We start from the raw sequence: 21,227 nt of genomic DNA, 5'->3' as shown, positions 1-21,227 counted from the left end.
GGGGATATGCTCACCCGACACATCTACCCACTCAGTCCTGAACCCACACACCTAACTGTGCACAGACACAAGGCATGGGAAAAACAGTGGACAGGACTTGCATAGGGAAGGGAAAAATCCATGGAATATGTCTGCATCTTTCAAATATTCCCTTTGGTGGAAAGTCCTGGAAGAATTTCAGATTCTTGTGGCTGTACTGCTTGCCCCAGCACTGTTTAAGAGATTTGAGTAAGAGCTATTGAGAAACACGAATAAACAATGATTGCTTGAAGACCTCTAATTCAATTAGAAATCATGGAGCCCTTTAAATTCACTTCTTTCACTGTCACTCACAAAAGGTTTATTACGTATGTAGAGAAGATAATCCAGTTTGAAATTACTAACTCTTCTTTACCCACCTTCACAGTGGAGTTAATGCCTGTAAAAGCAGTTAGGCACACTTCAAAATTTCACAGCTTTAGGTACCTAGAGCTCAATAACTCTATGTGCGTGCAAAAGTGAAGTAAAATCTCTTAAGGTACAATGGTGTAGTGCCCAGTCTTCCTCACAAAAAAGATGTCGGGCAGAAAGTTATATTTTAAAGTCCTACCTAAAGGATGAAGTTCTTAAGTCTTTTTTTGTTTCTTTGAGTAGATTACACATACTTCCCCTAGAATGATGCTGGGTTCCACAGCCATTAATCTAATTGTTTTTGTGAAGCGTACTGTCATTGATTTGTATTTAAGGGTACATTTTTGGTGTTGGAAGACTATGGAGATGTCCAGACAGGCGAGGAGACAGGAAACCAGACCAAGTGGCAGAGTACAGACCCAGAAATAGGCTTGTCAAAACCAAGGAAGGTTCTGTTTTGCATTGAAAAGTTCAGCTGTGAAGCCTGAGTCACCGCTCCCAAAACCTGCCTGTGTTCAAGACCTTAGGGAGGCAAATATGGAGCAGAGCTGTTCTCCCAATAAGGCATTAAGCGATTTCCACTCTCCTACTTACAGTCAGATTCTGCCACTCTTGCTCCTCTTGAGTAATCCATCCTTTGCTGGATGTGGGGGGGAACACTGTCACCAAGGATGAGGAAAAGGCTGAGGTACTTAATGCCTTCTTTGATTCAGTCTTTAGTAGCCAGACCAGTTATCCCCAGGGTTTTCAGGCCCCTGAGCTGCAAGATGGGAACGGAGAGCAGAATGGAGCCCCCATAATCCAGGGGGAAGCAGTTAATGACCTGCTACGCCACCTGGATACTCACAAGTCTATGGGGCTGGATGGGATCCACCCAAGAGTATTGAAGGAGCTGGCGGAGGAGCTTGCCAAGCCACTTTCCATCATCTATCAGCAGTCCTGGTTAACAGGGGAGGTCCCTGATGACTGGAGGCTTGCCAGTGTGACACCCATCTACAAGAAGGGCTGGAAGGAGCATCCGGAGAACTACAGCCCTGTCAGCCTGACCTCAGTGCCGGGAAAGATCATAGAGAGGTTCATCTTGAGTGAACTCAACAGGCATGTGCAGGTCAACCAGGGGATCGGGCCCAGCCAGCCTGGGTTCATGAAAGGCAGGTCCTGCTTGACCAACCTGATCTCCTTCTATGACCTGGTGACCCGCCTAGTGGATGAAGGAAAGGCTGTGGATGTCATCTACCTGGACGTCAGTAAAGCCTTTGACACCACCTCCCATAGCATTCTCCTTGGGAAGCTGGTGGCTCATGGCTTGGACGGGCACACTCCTTGCTGGGTAAAAACCTGGCTGGGTGGCCGAGCCCAGAGAGTTGTGGTGAGTGAAGTCCAGTTGGCGACCGGTCACGAGCAGTGTTCCCCAGGGCTCTGGTTTGGGACCAGTCTTGTTTAATATCTTTATTAACGATCTGGATGAGGGGATTGAGTGCACCGTCAGTAAGTTTGCAGATGACACCAAACTGGGTGGGAGTGTCTATCTGCTTGAGAGTAGGATGGCCCTGCAGAGGGATCTGGACAGGCTGGATCGATGGGCCGTGGCTAACTGTATGAGGATCAACAAGGCCAAGTGCCAGGTCCTGCACTTCAGTCACAATAACCCCATGCAATGCTATAGGCTTGGGGAAGAGTGGCTGGAAAGGACCTGGGGGTGTTGGTCAACAGCCAGCTGAACATGAGCCAGCAGTGTGCCCAGGTGGCCAAGAAGGCCAACAGCATCCTGGCTTGCATCAGGAATAGTGTGGCCAGCAGGAGCAGAGAGGTGATTGTCCCCCTGTACTCGGCGCTGGTGAGGCCGCACCTGGAATACTGTGTCCAGTTTTGGGCCCCTCAGTACAAGAAGGACATTGAGGTGCTGGAGCGTGTCCAGAGAAGGGCAACAAAGCTGGTGAAGGGTCTGGAGCACAGGCCTTATGAGGAGCGGCTGAGGGAACTGGGGTTGTTTAGTCTGGAGAAGAGGAAGCTGAGGGGAGACCTTACAGGTCTCTACAACTACCTAGAGGAGGTTGTAGTGAGGTGGGTGTTGGTCTCTTCTCCCATGTAGTTAATAATAGGACTAGAGGAAATGGGCTCAAGCTGCGCCAGGGGAGATTTAGATTGGATATTAGGAAAAATTTCTTCACTGAAAGGGTAGTCAAGCATTGGAACAGGCTGCCCAGAGAGGTGGTGGAGTCACCATCCCTGGAAGTGTTCAAAAAATGCATAGACGTGGCACTTTGGGACATGGTTTAGTGGGCATGGTGGTGTTGGGTTGATGGTTGGGCTGATGATCTTAGAGGTCCTTTCCAATCTTAATGATTCCTAGTTTTTAATTTCATTAAAAAATAATCCAGCCACCAAGCCAGGAAACACAAAATTGCTACTCTACCCTTAATTGGTTTAGTGGTGGACTTGTTTGTGTTAGGTTAATGGTTGGACTGGATGATCTTAAAGGTCTTTTCCAACCTAAACAATTCTATGATTCTAATACTATTTTAGGAGAGTAGCTTCACATACAGAGATGAGACAATCTTCACAGCAAGGTGAGGTGAAAATTTCAGCTTTGCAAAAGAAATGCTGTCACAAGTACATAACACTGAAATAAGGAAGATGCTGAACCTGCTGACAGAGTTACTTTTATAGTCAAATGAGAGCAGGAGTGAGTTTATAATTCACAAACAAGCGTTTCTTACCCAATTTCACAAGCTGGGGCAGGGAAGTATTGCTGCCTCTTTCAGTACAAGCAGTCACTGAAAGGTTGTAAATGTCTCCCGGAGGCAAGCTCAACACTGCAGTCATCACATTGCGTGTTACCTGCAATAATTATAGACAGAAACTGTTAAATATGACCCAGACCAGATATCCTTCTTGTAAAAGTAAACTGGTCACTTAATACACTATGAAGAAAGTTCTGTGCATCACAGCAGATGTCTTCTGCATACTCGAGACTTATTACATGAACCAGTTCCCACTTACACCAACTGTGGAAAGCCATAATGCTCAGCAGAATATCACATTGCAGAGAGAAGACAATCTTAGACCATACTTTCTGTATGACCAATGAAAATTTAAGGAAGAAAGAAAATCTCCCTCATACCAATGAGAGGACTCTTGGATGTAGATTTTTTGAGTTGTGCAAAATGCTAACCAAAACATGGATTTGAGTTCATTGCAATGTTAGAGGAATTTAAATCAGATATCTCTAAGAAGAGTACACAAGACACATATAGGCAAGCCTTTATATATCCTAAGAACCTGCAAATTAAATCTGTCTAGGCAAGTCTACCACCTACCTGGAGACCTGTTGACTTGACAATAGATCTCAGAGCCTGACTTCACTCATCTGCAAGTTTGAAACCAGATATCATCCAAAACTGAGCTGAGCTTCAAAAGATTGTGAATAACTTATTATTATTATTTTAAGGGTAAGCTCCCCATTTCTCCAGGGTCATGGAGAAAGATGCAGAACTTGGATACTGCAACAGACTGTTTTCAGAGCACTTGTAGACTATCTACAAATGGCACATTCAGGAGTCTCATGCTGGTTTTCATAGTCACTTAATTTCCAGTCTGAAGCTTTCAGTTCCAAGAGGGGTAGACAGTTCTGAATAAAAACCAACAGGACTATGCACATTACTTTGGTCACTAAAAACCGACCAACTTCTTCAGAGTCTTGGGAAGTATTCAAATAGGAGGAAGAAAAAGTCATCATTACTTGATTATTTTACCTATTTATTTTAATAATTCTACAAGAAAAGCAACCATAATAGCAATCTTAACAATCTTAGTAAATTAGATAACGAGAGTACAATATGGTATGATTTTTAAAGGAAACAATTTCTGGAAGTGACTAACAGAGCTTAGGAGACCAGGTACACCCTGCAGCCAGCAAGCAGGCACCCATATTTACAAATATGAGCAGTACCATAAAAGTTAGCTACAAACAGGCTGTTGCAGGAGTTTCTTAAATACTTGCTGGGTTCTCTTGTTCTGAAAATAAAATAAAGAGAAATACTCCTAAAGACATCTTTGACGTTTTACTTGTAGATAGCCTCTATTTTTAATCTGTTGTTTAATCTAATATTCAATATTAATTTTAATTTCATATTCAATATTTACTGTATTATATGTTTATTCAACCGAAGAATTTCTTATTCAAATATTTTTTACCAGAACAGGTAGCATAGAAGTCAGATTTTTTCCTGGAAGAATAATAATCTTACAGAGAAGATGACTTTTGGAAGGAAGGGAGGTATATTGCAGCACAAATTTTTAAATTTCAACTGTTGAATACTTTATCTGGGGGAAAAAAGAAGTGGAATTTTCTTCCTTGTTTGAAACAAAGATCCAAATATTGGAAGTTCCTGCTGTTCAGAAATGTCATGTTTTTGAACAGTTCTGCCAATTAGATTCATGCTGCAACAAGCTCCAGATGAATGCACTCTGGCAGCCACTAGGATTCCAACAAAAACTAGGGTGTTCCACATAAATCCAATTAAAAATTGCTGATGAATTTTCGCTTACACTGAAAATCCAATTCCAATTCAGCATCTGCTGAGTCTTCAGCTGTAGAAGGGAAACCTTTCCCTTGAAAAAGACCAGACATTTTCTCCCTGTCAATGATTAAAAGATCAATAGTGATGTAGAAGACAGTCACAGGCCACAGGCCGTATGAAGCTACGCTGCTAGCCATATACATTCCTGCACTGCAGTGCTCCACTGCTATTTCAAACACTTTTCACTCTGTGTGCAGGGGCTGCTCTTTTGCTTCAGGTTAAACATGTGTCTCAGTACCCTGCAGCAGCATGACTTTAATCCATAGCTGGAAAACCCAGATTTCTTTTTGTAAGTGATTTTTAAATATGCTCAAAGAGTTCAGGAGAATGTGTCAAGAACATATCTTATCATCTGGCAAGTTTTCTAAGAAGTGCATACATTCTCAGTGAAATCCTCATCCCATCAGTTAGTGGAACTTGTATTTAAACAGAAAATGAACAACACATAATTTATAAGGATGTCTGTTTGATAAAGTCAGAAAATGGGAAGTGATAGTACTGAATTAACTAAAAAAAACTCAGCTAGTAGTGTAGTCTGGTTATTATTAAATAGAAATTGAAAGGACTGTATCTGTTCATTCAAAAATACTCTATATGTTTTATTGTCTACAGCTCAGAAGTTTAATAAGCTATTTTTAAATTCTCACCTAAATTATCAACACTTGTGCTGGATCACCATAGAACCATTTTGTCCATTGGCAGTTTTGAGAGCTTGAGTCTTTGGACTCAAGTGGAAGTGCATGCTAACACTGTGAAATAACTTTAACTGATCAGGCTTCTCCCAGTCTTAATCAACTTGCTTAAACTTTGTAATACAAAGTTATCAACTCAGCAAAACAAATACACAGAAATGAGGGGCACCTTCCCCACTCTTACTTACACTCTTCTTGATTTTTTTCTTTCCTTCTGCAATCACCATCCAATGCAGCATCCTGGAATGAGAAAGGTCAGTACCATCTCCTCCATAGGTCCAGGTGACGTACAAAAGGTGGTTGTAATATTCTATGGAGGTAATCTCAGGTGCCACTGGTGCTGAAAGAAAAAGGCAAATGTATTACAGACAGGGTCTAACACAGTTGATTACCAAGTCCAGTAATAAACTTCTGCCAAAGGACACTGTTGGGAAGAGAGTATCATAAAGCTAGCAGAAACATATCAGTAAAAGCATCTGCACCTGAGTGCTAGCTAAAAGAAATGAAAACCACCATTTAACCTGGGGGATACTTGAACCAAAAACATCCTTTTGTTTGCAATCTTTCAGTTTAAAATAAAAAAAGCATGAACCTACTGGCTGATATAAACCATTTTTTAGTCAACATTTACAAGTAGAATTCAAAGTGAAGTTAAAAGCCTCAGATATTGCTTCACTGGGTTATAGCACTGAAAAGAAATGACAGTGAGAAGTAAATAAGAATTGTCACACTGAATATCACACTGAATAATTTGGATAGCTTTTCCATAGGAAAAAAAATCTTCACTTCACTAAGCCTGCATCTTCTGAGGAGGAAAAGCCCCAAACCTGCAGTTTTCCAAAGAACATCTTGTTGCATGAAAAGTTATGGCCACCTTTGCTCCCAGGGTGAAAGTCCCACCACCACAGAAGGCAGCCATCAGCTGACAGCCATTCTAAGCACCAAGCGTCTAGTCTACAGGCATATGGTGGATACATCATTAGGTGACGCAGCTGTTGTCCCTCCTGCTCCTCCACACACCCAGTTCCTGCCCGGTGCTGTCCCCGGCATGGCACAGCTCAGACTGCCCCACCACAGCCCCGTCGACCTGTCCGACGGCTTGTCTTGCACCGGAGCTGGAAATATAGCAACCTCCAGAGTAACTCCTTCTAAAATAGGTATTTAAGATGAGTAAGAATTACCTCCTGGAGATGCTTAGCTCAGTTGGTTAGAGTGTGGTGCTAATAACGCCAAGGTCACGGGTTCAATCCCTGCTCACTTCAGGGGGGTTGGGCTAGATGATCTCTCAAGGTGCCTTCCAACCCAAAAGCATTCTATGATTCTATGATTAGTACCATGCTCTAACCAACTGAGCTAACCCGGCTGGTCATTCTATGCCTCTCTATTAATTGCAAACAGAGTATAGCTCATCAGCTCACCTTGACTGCCTAATTTGGAGGTGCGGGTCCCCAGTTAGGATTTAAGTTAAAACCGAGAGATCCAAAAGTGAAAGTCAGTGATTGGTAAAGACCATAACCCCCTCTCAAAGGGCTATCAGTGGGATAACCTGGATAAAACAGGGAATCGTATGAATCTGCGTATTTGGCAGATTCTTTAGGAGCGCCATAGGGACAATGATATGGACTGATTGATCTTCCTCTGCACAAGCCCTGTTGATTCCAGTGTGCTTGTGCAAAGGCAGCTGCTGCCCAGCCAGAGGACCCTTCCCACCACCAGAGCCCTGGATGCCAGCACAGCTGTGGGTGCCAGCAGCAGAGATGAAACGCAGGACAGACTTGGAGCACGGGTCTGTTTGAAGGGGCCACAAGATGTCACTGCTGCTTTCACGAAGGCTTCTATGACTTTTGCATCCAGACACTCATCAGAGGACAGATCTGCTGAAGTAATCACTGAGGAAGGCAGCAAATACAATGCACAGACAATTTAGAGCCATTTAGAAACGTTTAGTAAGACTATCTTCTCAAATTAATCTTGAAAATGTCCTTTTATGCTGTTGAGAGGAACCAACCTTATTTAGTACAAAATATTTAAAGTAACACTTCTTTTAATTTCTGGAGTTCCCAGTCCATCCCTACACAAGGATTGTGTATTCCTTACAGTTTAAGGTCATGACTGGCACGAATCTTATACACTAATAATAATTTCCTCCTATACCTAAATATTGATGATATGCTTTCCCTTTTAACGTTCACACAGCTCTTTGCTTTAGGTATCTGGCAACAAACGTCCAGGATATGTGAAATGAGATTAAAGGCCAGAGCTTGCATGATCGACTCCCCTAGCACCATATTCCACTGGGAGCAGAGTGGCACAGAGAAGCTGTAGGAAGTTACATCCCATTGCAGACCTGGCCCAAAGTGAGAGCTGAAAGCATCCCCAGGACCAGCAGACAGCAGCTTCACAATGACAGATGTGGTGGTACTCACCAACACCAACAGTCTTTCTTTCTTACTCATTTTCCTTCTCCAAAGCTAAAGGCATCCTCATTGTAAAAGAAAATGTAGGTGGTCTAAAGTGCCCTTGCTTATGGTTGCTTTAAATCCAGCTGTTTACAGCAGGTGGCATTAAAAACTCATTAGTCACCACAGCAACACTGGCAGCGCCACAATCTCTCCCTGCATTAAAACAACAGCATGCAACTGTTGCTGCAGGAGCTCAAGAAAACAAATGCTGTTTCTGACAACTCTCTGGGATCCCCCAAATCTCCCCCATTCTCTTGGGGACATCTGACCAGTTGTCACAGGAGAGAGCTGTATATCATCTGGTCTCTTCTAATACCCTTTTCATTCCAGGTACTGCAGTTCAGTAAAGCCCCAGCCTAGGTATAGACTCCACAGGAGCAGTGGGATCCTGCGTTAGGGAAATGGTTTGTCTGCCCTGAGCTTGCTGCAAGGTGTGGTCCCAAACTGCCAGATGATCCTTCTGCTTTGTTCTAAAAAAATCAAGCTTATGATCCAGGTGCAGAGGTTAGCTTTCCAGTTATACACAGAAGAACTGACAGATGGTGTACTGTCAAGAAGACTACAAAACCTTCTATTTAGAACTGTACAATTTTTTTTTTTTTTTTTTGGGGGGGGGGGGGGGCATTTGGTTTTTTTGTTTTAATTCCTGGCAACCTGTGCAGGGGAGGTAGCATTGTTCAGAATGATGCAGAAAGGGACCAAGTGCTCCATAAAACCATCTGTTCCTTCTCTGGAAAGAAAGAGGCTGAGGGTGATAAAGAACTCTGCAGTCCCCTGGTAACTTGAAAAAGTGAAAAGGCAGCACCTACTGGGGACAAATATTTCAAACCTGCAGACATGAAAAATTGGCATGCCACTTTCTCGCAAGTTAGCCTGACAGCAGTCCCTGGACAAAGCTGAGGAGGTTTCAAGTAATAAGGCAATCAGAGGACAAGATTGTATTTAATGCTTACATTCAGTGGTGATCATCTATTGATAAGCACTTGCAATTTGATCAAATCAGATTTCTTTGTTAGGACTCTTCCCTTAAAATGCTGTGATCCGGCTCATTGCTATTCAACGTTTTCATCAATACTCTGAAAGTAAAAGCACCACTGACAAACCATGCAAGTAACATGGCAACTGTAGAGGAGTAGAGGATTTGGACAGGACTGCGATTTGAATTATTGGCCCCTACACTGGGCCTGTTCAAACAAAATGTATTTCAAAGTGCCAGGTGCAAAAGTTGAGTCTTTAGGAAAAACGCATGCAGACAACACTTCCCAGATAAATTCTGGAAAGTTGCTACCCTAGGAAGGAGTCAGAAGCTACAGAATAGAAGCAAATCAACACAGACCTCCAGTGTGATGCCATAGAAAATGCAATCATCTAGATGCACAAACAGGAGAGCATTGAATAGGGAGATGATTTTGCTTCTGTAGGAGTGTTCAGCAGGCTGGTATTACACTTCCAGTTTTCACATACTTTGGTAAAGACAGTAAAAATTAGAGAGGCAGAGTGGGGGAAAAAAGTAACATGAAAAAATGCCTTACTGTGAGAGCACCTGAAGAGTTCAATGGAAGCAATTTATCAACAGAAAAGAGTGAAACCAAATTCTGTATAGAGAGGGGGAAAAAAACCTTTGTGTCTCTTCAATCAATAAGAGAAAAGTTCAACAAGAATTATGGACTAGATATTAAAAACTAGAAAAATTCAGATCTGAAGCAAAGGATAAACCTTTGATAATAAGAGGAATTAAGCACTGGTACAACTTCCCAGTTGGATATTTTCTGGATATTTTCACTTAAGACCAGATGACATTTTTGAAGAGAGGCTTTGCCAATCATAAATGGATGACATTATCTAAGAGATTCATCCATTTCTGATTTTTGTCTACATCTGCTAGTGAAGGAGTTGATCCATTTTCCATCTAACAGCAAGAACAGTCTTTACTTTCCCCATACAGAGATCCAGACCAATCCTGATGACAACTTATATTTTAGAACAACTTTAATCTCCCTAATGCCTGCTGCAGGTTTCTGGAGACACAATATTGAAATGTGAGGGCCCCACTGAAACACTTCTACTCTCAAACACTGAACCTGGCACCCAAATCAGTTGGAAAAGACATTTCTCCCCTCATACAGCAACCAACCAGCTGGAAAATTGCTTCCTTATAGTGCTACAGAAAAGTTGATTGATGCCAAAGGACAATGAGTGTCCCTGGAGACCCTTCACGGGGCCCTGGTGGGTGCTATGAGTTTCTGATATGCTGGAGAAGCACCAGAAGTTGTTGGCAGTGTAGCCTGGGATCAGATATCTCAGGATGGGAGGGGTTCTGCTGGCTTCAGTGGAGCTAGGACTCAAAGCCACTAATAATTTTTCTGTCGTGTCTATGTCAAGCACAGGCACTATATTAATCATCATTGCAAATGGGTCTTATTTCATTCCTTCCTCAGATACATCCTTTTAGCCTCCCACCAAAAAGAAAATCTGGGACTAGGCTAGTATCTGGTTTGGATGGAGTGGCTGGGACCTTGTCGGCTGATTTTCCTCATAATTTAATTTCCACATCTAGAAAAGAAGAGCGAGTCATACTTTATTTCCTCTCACAGGGCATCTGAATTATTTACTGCTTTCAATCACCTTCTGCCAGATGAACTAAACAGTGGTGCACAAAAGCAAACTAATTCAATAGGGAAATTTGTCTTAACCAGCCTGGATGCTAGGAACATGTGGCAAGGCACTAACAGGACCTCTTGTATGCTGTTCCCTCTACAGCTAATCTATTTGACACATTCAAGATTCAAACCCGAAGTATCTGACAAGAGACAACGGAGTGTGTTAAACGCAAGGCTGGTCCCAACTGGTAGAGGGCAATCCGTGTGCTTACATCAACTTACTGCAGCAGAGAATCTGGATTACAAAAGACTTGCCAGCACCACACAGTTTCCCAAGGCCGATCTACCCAGGGTGGGTGCAATGCCTTGATCACAGGGACACCCTTCTCTCCTTACTGTGAGCAAGGAAAAAAACACCCAGCAGAAAAGGCAAAGCTAGAGGACAAGAATAATGTGCTACCAAACATACTACCTGCCTTGGTCTGCCCAAGAGCACATAACTACTTCATGTTAGCTAAGGTCCAGTCACGGTCTGATCTGTGGATTACTGGGAGGCGGAAAAAGGAGGAAAAAGCATTTGGAAACATTGAAAATATACAGAAAAATGTTTCACACTATTACCAAACCTAAGAATTCAGATTATTTATTTACCCATTAACCTCTCTGTAACTTAACACTGTACGTAAACTGTATGTAAAACATACAGTGTCATAAAAGACAAGCAGGATCACTGGCCCTCACTGGAGCCATGCATTCAGCTGATGGAGAGGACTGGAACAGAGTAATCAAACACTGTGCTTTGCATAGGAAAATTACATGTATTCATTTAGAGGAGTCCTCAGAGCTTTCCATAAAAACAAACAAACAAACCCCCCAACCCCCCCCCCAACCCACTTAGCTGTTAAATACCCTAATTTACAAGTATGTGTAAGTGAAATGCAACGTCTAAGTCAGACTTTCTCAGCACTTCTGCTCCCTGGAGCATTTCCACTGTCTTTTCAGGTGGCTGCTTACCTGTTATGAAGCTGATGGTGGAGCTGTCACAGCAGCTCAGCTCTGGGTCCCCCCAAGTCACCATGGTGACCCGGAAATTGTAATACCAAGCAGGCAGCAGGTTAGCTATTCTCTATAAAGTGACAAAAGACAAACACCAGCTCAGGAGAAAATTCACCAGCACGAGGTGTGACTTATAAAATACGACAATATTTATAAATTTAGTGTCCACATGTGGGACTATTTTACTGAGCTTCCACTCCTTACTCCAGTGGAAACCTGTGTACTTTGGGATTTCAACTTATTCAAAAATCTGTTCAGTGAGAGCAAACACGGTTGTGGTGGCTTTGCTCTTATCCACGTGCACATAGTCCCAGGTCCTACCCGCCACGGAACCTCTCATTGATTTCCAGGGCGGCAAGAATTATTCCTGCGGCATGATCTTCCATCACAAAATTCTGATATGAGGAAGGCAGAATATATAGGCTTTTCTATTTCAACTAAATAGGGTTTGAGGCTAAATTAGAAACAATGTTTTTTACTCAGCTATTGTCACTTCAAAAGACTTATTTTTTCCAGTTTTCAAAGTGTATTTCACTTTGTATTATCATTTATTATAAATGAAATATGAATGAAACATAAATGACTTATGAGACATAAATTGCATATATAAATACAAATGAGATATAAATGAAGTATAAAATGCAATATATTTTGTATTATAACATCATATGTAATATTTAAGTTAAAATTCAAATACTTCATCGACAGCACAAAAAAAAATGAAATAGTTAATTTTATGTTTAAATGAAAAGCCTCATGACATTTTTAAAATTCAAAATAAAAGCAAATTGGAAAGAATGAAAATTTTCAATAAATTAGAAATTGCTATTTTTACAGATCTCTGCTGTTTGCAGTGTCCTCTTTTTCCCAGATACTAGAAGGCAATCCAAATATAGGGTTTGTGGACTATTCTCTTTATGCTTTTTACAAAAAGTTGTATCCAATTAACACCAAAACCTTGAAGATGCTTGGACAACTTCCAACATGTCCCTGGTGTAATATTGAAAATACCAACATTGCTTTGACAATTTTAAAATAAGACACAGACCACAAAATGAACGAAGCAACTAAACAGAGTGAAAGCCCAAATTCAGTTGCAAAGGTTCTCATCAGGTGATAACCCTTCAGGAAATAATTTTTGATCTAAGCTGTCAGATAGCTTGATTTTTGATTCCCCTGCCTTCTCACTGGGCTTGACACTGTTGCTTCAGAGTACACCACTCAGGGATGTCAGTAGATGATAGGGAAATTTGTGGGACATGGTGGGATTCTGGAGCACCACTAGAGAACCCAAACAAAAGTTCACCAATACCTACCTGTATGTTAAATGCCATACCAGAAGAACAAGGAGGCACTCTTTTTCTAATTCAGGCTTACTCTTTAAAATTACTCTTTAAGAAATGCTCACTCTAGCTGGGATATAGCAGTGTCGCATTTCAGACTGAAATTCAGACAAAGGATTTCCAACTTGGTTTCCTTGAACAGGATTTGCAACAGTAAGGGACAATATCATCTCATTTTCTAATGAACCACATTAACTCTGGAAGATGGCAGTACTTCTAAGATGACTCGGATCACTTGGGTATTAATCTAATTGTGCTGAGTCATGATTACAAGATATTAATTACTCATTTGGTAAGTTATTTTTGTTTTTAATTTCCCTGGAGATTTATGTGCTAGATTTACAATCACGTGCCCAATTACATTTAAGCTGCTGCAGCCAAAATGACTCCACAAATGGTATTATGCAAATCAATTATGGTAAATCACTGTGGCTCTCACAAGCAGCAAAAGTTATTGCTATTCTTTTTGCATACTCATAACTTTCTGAACAACTAATTTCAGCTAAAACTGCTTGCTGTCTTGCACTACAGCAGTCTGAATAAAATCTGTTCACCTTCTCTAGGAAATAATGGAAAGGAAGAGGAAAATTTCACTTTATTTCTGCAAAGATGTGTGTGTGTATACGTGTGTGTGTGTGTTTCTAGAGACCAGTTTCCACCTAGTTGAAATCCTGGCATAAGTCTTTGTAGCTTCAGAAATGCGAAGGCTATTTTCACAAGAGCATCTCTTCAGCTAAGCCTTCCAGATGGCACGCTGCAAGACTAACCTGCAAGCCCCAAATCCATATTATCAATATTAATTATGTAGATAAGGCTTTGGACCCCGAGAAGACGACAGAATTTTTAAAGCCTTGACTGACAAACTGACCCACAAAATGAAGCTGCCTCTGGACTTGCTGAACATGCCCATTTGTCAACAGAAAAGAAGCTCATCTCCTATCTCATTGCTCTGCTTAAAATTTAGCATGGTTCAGCTGGCATTCCCTTATTTTAAAACACAAAATGCCTCTAGCATCCTGGCCATTTTCTCTGCTTTGCCTGGAAAAATGTACCAGGTTTAAAGGCATATATACATATTCATGGGGGAAAGGCAGGGCAAAGACATGTCACAAGGTGCCAGGACCACCCAGGCACGGGAAAGCAATAGTCAGTAATGGTCACTTTACCACAGAGGCAGTTAAGGAGACGGTTGCTGCTATTTCATAGTAGGTTGTCCACTCAGAGGTCATTGTTGATGGGTTGAAGTAAAACATTTCTACAACATATTTCCTGAACACCCCAAGGAAAGGTCTGTTCCAGCTCAAAACCACAGCAGTAGGTCCCAAAGGGTAAAGCGTCAGATCCTTTATTCCAGTGGGCACTATAAACCAGAAATTGTGGTTAGTAATGTCTGTGTTATCAGTTACACTTTATTTTAAAACAATACCTTTTCTTAATCAAGTTCTACCTATTTCTGGTTTGTTCCTGACTTTGATTCCCAAGAGCTTCCTTTTCACAAGCAGTCAAATACCATTTTTTCAGCATTTGTTCTCTAGTTTGTTACTTCTATTTTTTTAGAAATGACTACAGACTACTTGGTGTTGGCTGCTTAGCTTGAGATAAAGTGCAGGGTTTTGTTTTTCGTAAGTGGAGGGTTCCATTCTACTTTGAAAATCAGGATATTTAGGAGATATTTCAAGTCGCTCAAAACCAAAAGCATCAAGAGCCATAACACTTTGGAAGATGAAGACTACGAGAAAGAACAGTTTTTATGTCTATCCCTCCCTCCCTGGGGAACCTAAAGGTGCTGTCATGTATTGCTATTCTTGCCTCACAGATGATGACACTGAGAAAAAGAATCAAGTGATTTGAAAAATGTCACATAAGGGTCAACTTCTGCAACCCTTACTTGTCTGGAAAGCGATTATTCTTCATGACTTAACTGAGGCTACTTAAATAAGTACTTTGCTAACATTTGCAAGGGTTGCAGAGCCCCAGCTATTGCACGCCGGGTCAGAGCCAAGACCAGCACCCAAATTACTTCAGCCCATGTTAGCACATGATTGCCTTTCCCTTCATAAATCATTTACCACATCTTTTCTTTGCCTTCTCTAAAGCATTAATACTCACCCAGTGAAAGTGAGGCTTAAGATACACATGCGGAGAATTGAATACTTTTTAAAGTGTATTTTATCTTATTTCAGTTTCATTCATCATTAACCACCACTGACAATTTCACAGAACAATTTGATTTGCAGTTCTACTATTTTAATATCAAATTCAATATCCTCTTATGAAATGAAAACTCATACAACTGTTGTTTTACTCCACAAAAACATCCCCTTTATAACAAGAAACCTATGAGACGTTTTGTTTAGAAACTGATTGCCATTTTGAGTTTAGTAAGAACCTTTTATGGTTGCGAGGCCACACAAAAGTGGAGATAATCAAGGAACTTATTTACTTGGAAATATATGATTTTACTTTGTCAAGTGACAACAGAATTTTGCAGATTTCTGAAGTAACTCCAGTGAGAAAGAAAGTCAAAAGCATTTGCAAAAATTGTCAAATAGTAGAATTTTAATAACAAAATAAATATATTTTTACTTACTATTTTTTCCTTTACTGAAATATACCATACTGTCTTTTCAAATTTTTATTCAGACCCAATTTATGAAAATATGTAAGGAGATTGCCCCAAATGAAAAAGCTCTCACCATATTCACTAGTCCACTTATTTACTTTCATTTAAGGATTCAATTCTTAACAGGTTAACTTTGGGTTTTTTCTGTTTCATTTTCTTCCCTATATCACAGAGAGGAAGCAGAATGAAAAATACTGAAGGTCTCTAGCTTTCAGCCACCTGCTCTCACACAGGGCAGACTATTTGTCAAAAGGAGAAGCTGGGTGACTCAGGCTAAATATTTCCCTGCAAATGTAACTATACATTGAATCTCTTCCTCTTTGCCCTTTCTCTTCTTTGCACCCTTTCTCTTCAAGTGGTAACCTCAACAAAATAAAATGATACTGAAACTAAAAGATACTGAATTCTATCCTTCAGGTAGAATTAGGATAGTAATTAAAATAAAGACTCTTTATTTAGGAGCCTGGTGGAATCCTGAATTACAGGCATGTGGGCAGCAGCTCTGCCTGTTGGCCATAAAACCACATTCTTGAAAATGTTATTCTCAGTCTCAGAGGGTTGTTCTTATCTTCAAATCTCAAAGCAGAGAACATCAAGATCCACCATTAAATTCAAGAAAATCAAGGCACACACAACTGAAGTTGGTGATGATCACGTAGTACCATAGGAGGCAAGCCAGCCCTCCTGACTCTTAGCACTGCGGCCTTCAGATCAGGGCACATTACATCCTTCATAAAGCACATTTGCAACAAATGTCTTAACAGCAGTCCCACACATTTCATGAGTCAGTGGGAATGAATCATCTCTAGTAAGTGCCCACATCTCTCCATGCACCACAGACCACCTGCAGCTCAGTCTGGCTATACCTAAGTGAGGTGACTCCCACACCAAATGACGTAGACCATGAGCACTGCTAGAGACAAACATATATGCAGGTGTCCAAGGGTGAAGACTGTTCTTTCCACAGGGCTCTCTGTGTGTGAATCTTGACCATAATTGCTCTCTAGTTAGGTCTGTAAATAACTTAATGTTTAAATGTGAAATATCTATCTACCACTGAAGGAGTAGTTTTCCTACCTCAGTAATAGGCTAGACAATGCAAGAAAAATATTCTCAATAAGTGTTCATTACATTTGAAATAACCAGCATGACAATTTTGTACTCCTTCATGGGCTCTAGGGCTTAATGAATACACTACACATATTTAAAGACAAAACAAAACAAAACACATATCAAACATTAGATGCAGGGGTCACCAATGGAAAATGTAACAGGATCAGAAGGCGGTCCAACCAACGGTCCTTTCCGTAAGTAAACCACAACTTGGTACTGGGCACCAGGAACAAGATTTTCAATGAGGCTGCTGCTTGAATTCACCTAATAGGAGGGGAATACATCAGATATGAGGTACTTACTTGGTTAATTAAAAGAAGATTGAGACTGCACATGAAATAGTCTAGTTTCAAAAGGCATGATTCTGAAGACACTGGCATCAGCTGCTAAAACTCCATTCATTAAGCCCGAAATGGCAAAACTGTGAAAGTGGTCAGGACTGGCTTGACAAATGATCTGACTCAGAGAATCACACTTGCCTTGCTGTGTAAGGTCAGCTGTCACACTGCAGACCCACTCTCGCCTACTGTCAAAGTTTATTGAAATATTCAGGCTACATTATTCATATTCAGGTGATATTATTCAGGCTGGAGTATTCAGACGGTGTGTTTTCAATAAAAGCCTGAAGTTTTTCATCGGCCATCTGATTCATCTGCAGCTATGTGAGCTGAAGGCAGTGTTATGGGAAAGCTGTCTTCTGAATGCAAGTGTTAGATGACTGCATGGTGAAATCAGAGAGGAATTACTCTCTCTCACCTCTCCTGCACAGCACTACAAAATCTGACTAGGGACCTTGTGATTTTTCTTTTCAGTTTGAAACATCACCGTTGAAATTTCTGCTGTGGCACACCAGGTATCGGTCAGAGCTGGAGGCAGAATGCCTGACCAGGTGATTCCTGGTCTGATTCAATTATGAAAAGTCTTATCTCCTGAAGAGCCAGCTAACAACAAATGTACACAGCAGCTTTGAGGAAAGGACTTCATGTGTTCCTTCTAGAACTGCAGGCTGATATTTCCTACTAATATTTTCTTTGCAACCTTTCCAAAGTCTGTATCACAGCCACCTTTGCACAGGTGTTTTATTGCGATGCACGTGACTGCATCAGTGCCAGCACAGATTTAGTGAGGAAGGGAATTTGTCTTTAACAGCTGCTTTGGAAAGCTAAATCATTTTTAAATCATGCACAATAGTAGAAATGCATAGAACTCTGCACTGAATTTTGCCCTTTTCAGCTTGTCAAGGAGAATTCAAACCAACAGACATTAATAATTCCAGGTATAATAAGATGATAAAATTTGATGAGAGGTGGTACGAATATTTGTAATAACAAAAAGAAACAAATAGCTGTATTTAGACCTTTCTACCTACTTGCAATAAACACACATTTACTTTTACAGATACCTTGTTTATTCATGGGTTAGCTTTAGGTACTTGTTTTTGAGTTTGTAGATGAATCTTGTACTATTTCTTTAATCTTATATGTATATACTTGTTATCTTTGGTTTATAATCACGTACTGTATTGTTTTGCTTCTTGATGTAATGACTGCACTTTCAATAAATGAAAGGAAAATAACTCAAGGAGATTACAAGCTGATTCTGAAAACCAGTTCTCAAATTGTCATTGAAAGGCACTTCCAAATGTTTAAGTTCATGGAGAATCTTGGAATGAAACTCAAAACATTTTGACAAAGATTCATTTAAAAAGACATTTTTAAAGGATGCAGACTCCCTCTATTAATTAACTTGCAGGGCTAACCACAAAGTTGAAGGAGATGAAGATTTATGGGGAGTGTTAGCGGTCTCCTTCCATTTCCATGGGTGAGCTGAGGGTGCAACAGGGCAGCACTGCAGTCCTTTGCAGACTCCTCCATCACACACATTTAGGGAGCCAGACAGAAGTTGTGGCACTGCTCAGAAAATGGCCTTGTCAGCATCTTGGTAAGGTAACTGAGATGTGGGCTAAAACCTCGTTCTAATTGAAGCCACGTGCCACTGATCATCATACCCACAGGATCTGTCATGGGGTTGCATTCACTAGGGGTTTCAAGTAAACAGAAAACTGCCATATTTTGGGGTTCAGGATTCTTGATCATTATAAACACGTCCCATACAGCAGCTCTAAAGCATTGCTGTCCACCCAAATCAGAGGTGGTCTGCATTATTATTTACTTCCCCCTGCTGACATCTTTTTTTACAGATAAAAAGGTAAGTTGACTTCTGTTCACCTCTCAACTTCCAGGAAGTTTAGAGTCAGGTTTTGTATTCATATGTAGGAAATCTAAGAAAGAATCTGTGCTAGTTTGATGATAATCATGGATGTGAGCATTTTTCTTAATACAAATGGATTACAGCATATGCCTAAGCGTTATTATGATATGGCACCATTTTGCCTACTGCCACAAAAATGTCTTGAAGGGTACAACATAACTCACAAGTTTGAACAAAGGATTGACCACAGTCAGTCCAGCAGAAATATAATTTTAAAACTAGCCTGGTTTACTGCATACTGTCATTCCTGTATGCTGTGCTCTCCCCTCCACTCTGCACCAGCTGTGTCCCTTTAGATTGCAGAAGGGAGCACCTACGGCTGTGCTCTGCACCCCTGAGCCTGACAGGGCCCTTGGGCATGACAATCCCAAATAGCAGGACGATTAGCAATTTTTTCCTGTATTTGAAAAGGCTCCGGCTTTTCCCCCTTACCTCCGTGCAGTAGTGCTTTTCAAGCCTTTGACTTTCCTTTTGCTTCTGACAGGTCAGGGAGACCACGGACACGATGGTGCCGTTGCCGCCACTCTCTTGTGATGCTGTCCAGGATGTCAGGGCAGTAGTGGAGCTTAGCACCGTCACAGTCACGTGCTGGGGCTTTTCAGTGAGCTCTTCTATCCATTCACCTGTGGGGCCTGGGACATGTCCCAAAAGCACATGTGAGCAAGCCACCCTATGCATTTGAGGCACTTATGTTAAAACATCCTTCTTTCACGGGATTATTCACTACTAGTGAAAGAGGCTGGACTGACAGCTGTCCACCTCCATAGCCCGCAGGCAGTGAAGGCGGCAGGCCCTGGGAAACACCCTGTGGCTTGTGCTATTTTTCCTGTAGCAGAGCAGATGAAGAGAGAAACATCACTGTTTGAAAATTCAGATTGCAGCGTTCTCTACTGCTTACCAGAAAGCACCCAGCAATATCAGATTTGCTCCAAGGGAATTTTTAAAAGCAGTGATATCCAATAATGTACTGATCATTGACAAATATTAAAGGATAAGCACACAAAATTTTTCGCCTCTCCGCATACTAACATACCCTCCAAGTGTACCACAGCCTTGAAGCGTGAAAATCAAGTTCACAGAGGTTACCACAGTGAAGAATCTCATTCTTCATCAGACTTTTTGAAGCGCTTGGTAGAGAACACAGGTTTAAACATAGATAAAAATAACAATTTGGAAAATAACTTCAGCTAGACTTGGTCAAAATTCCAGATTTCATGAAGATTGTTAGTTTTTCTTGTCACTTTTAAGTGACGCTTGTGACAGCTCTCTCCTTGACACTCCTTCCTCCATGCAATTCTAATGGCACTTTACCTTTATTGAGAAAATAAAACAAATGTCAGAGCAAGAATCTAGCGTAAGATCAGCCTATGAGATTTGATAATCCATACTGCTATCTGGATGCAACAAAAATGTTGTGTAATGCAAGCCAGTAATCTGACAGGATGATTCACTGAGCGCTACAAGGATAAGATAAGGCTGAAGCTATGAGCAAAATTTATTCCTGACAGCAGACCCACACCTTCTCAGGTAAAAAGAGGAATGTGATCATTAGATTAGTCTCTGGAGCCAGTGGATGTTATGTGTAGCTCTTACTATTTGTAAATTGTTTCAGCGTCGTCATTAAAGGAACTGAGCTACCTCATGTCATGGCCCAAAGTTGTAGTCCCCACACAAAAAGCCTACTTGATCAGACTTCTAAAGAGGAATGGAAAAGCAATTTCACCTTAAAAGTACTTGTGCACATCTCAGATCTGGCATACTACCAGAAATACATACAAAATCTGTCTAAATTACTAAAGATCTTGTGTTTGACAGAATAAGAAAGAAAACTGCCAAGAATCCTCATCTGGTTCTAAAAGCCTGCAAAACTAACAGACAAAACCCCAAAACCCAAACATTCTCATGTGTTACATGTAAAATGAAAATATTCATTACATTCCTGTAACATCTTAATACTTTATATCCAATGAGATTCAATTTCATCCTTAATCTAGCAATCCATACACCTATACTTTGGATTAACATTTTCTCATTTCTTTCAGGTCTCTGTCCCCAGTTAGTAGACTTCATGGAGGACACTGTATTTCATATTGC

The 21,227-nt window shown here is 41.0% G+C and overlaps 1 protein-coding gene across 1 annotated transcript in view; it reads right to left on the bottom strand.

The window, feature by feature from the left end:
• The window catches only part of PTPRO (protein tyrosine phosphatase receptor type O), a 157,208-nt gene that overhangs the window by 29,648 nt on the left and 106,333 nt on the right, over nt 1-21,227 (bottom strand). The window contains 6 exon segments of the mRNA XM_075714319.1: nt 3,111-3,231; nt 5,854-6,005; nt 11,742-11,853; nt 14,293-14,486; nt 17,006-17,126; nt 19,566-19,765. Of these exon segments, the coding sequence (XP_075570434.1) occupies nt 3,111-3,231; nt 5,854-6,005; nt 11,742-11,853; nt 14,293-14,486; nt 17,006-17,126; nt 19,566-19,765 (900 nt within the window).

The sequence above is a fragment of the Pelecanus crispus genome, chromosome 1, assembly GCF_030463565.1.
Source record: "Pelecanus crispus isolate bPelCri1 chromosome 1, bPelCri1.pri, whole genome shotgun sequence".
In the NCBI taxonomy this organism is placed as follows: domain Eukaryota; kingdom Metazoa; phylum Chordata; class Aves; order Pelecaniformes; family Pelecanidae; genus Pelecanus; species Pelecanus crispus.
This window is presented reverse-complemented; position numbering and strand designations above follow the sequence as displayed.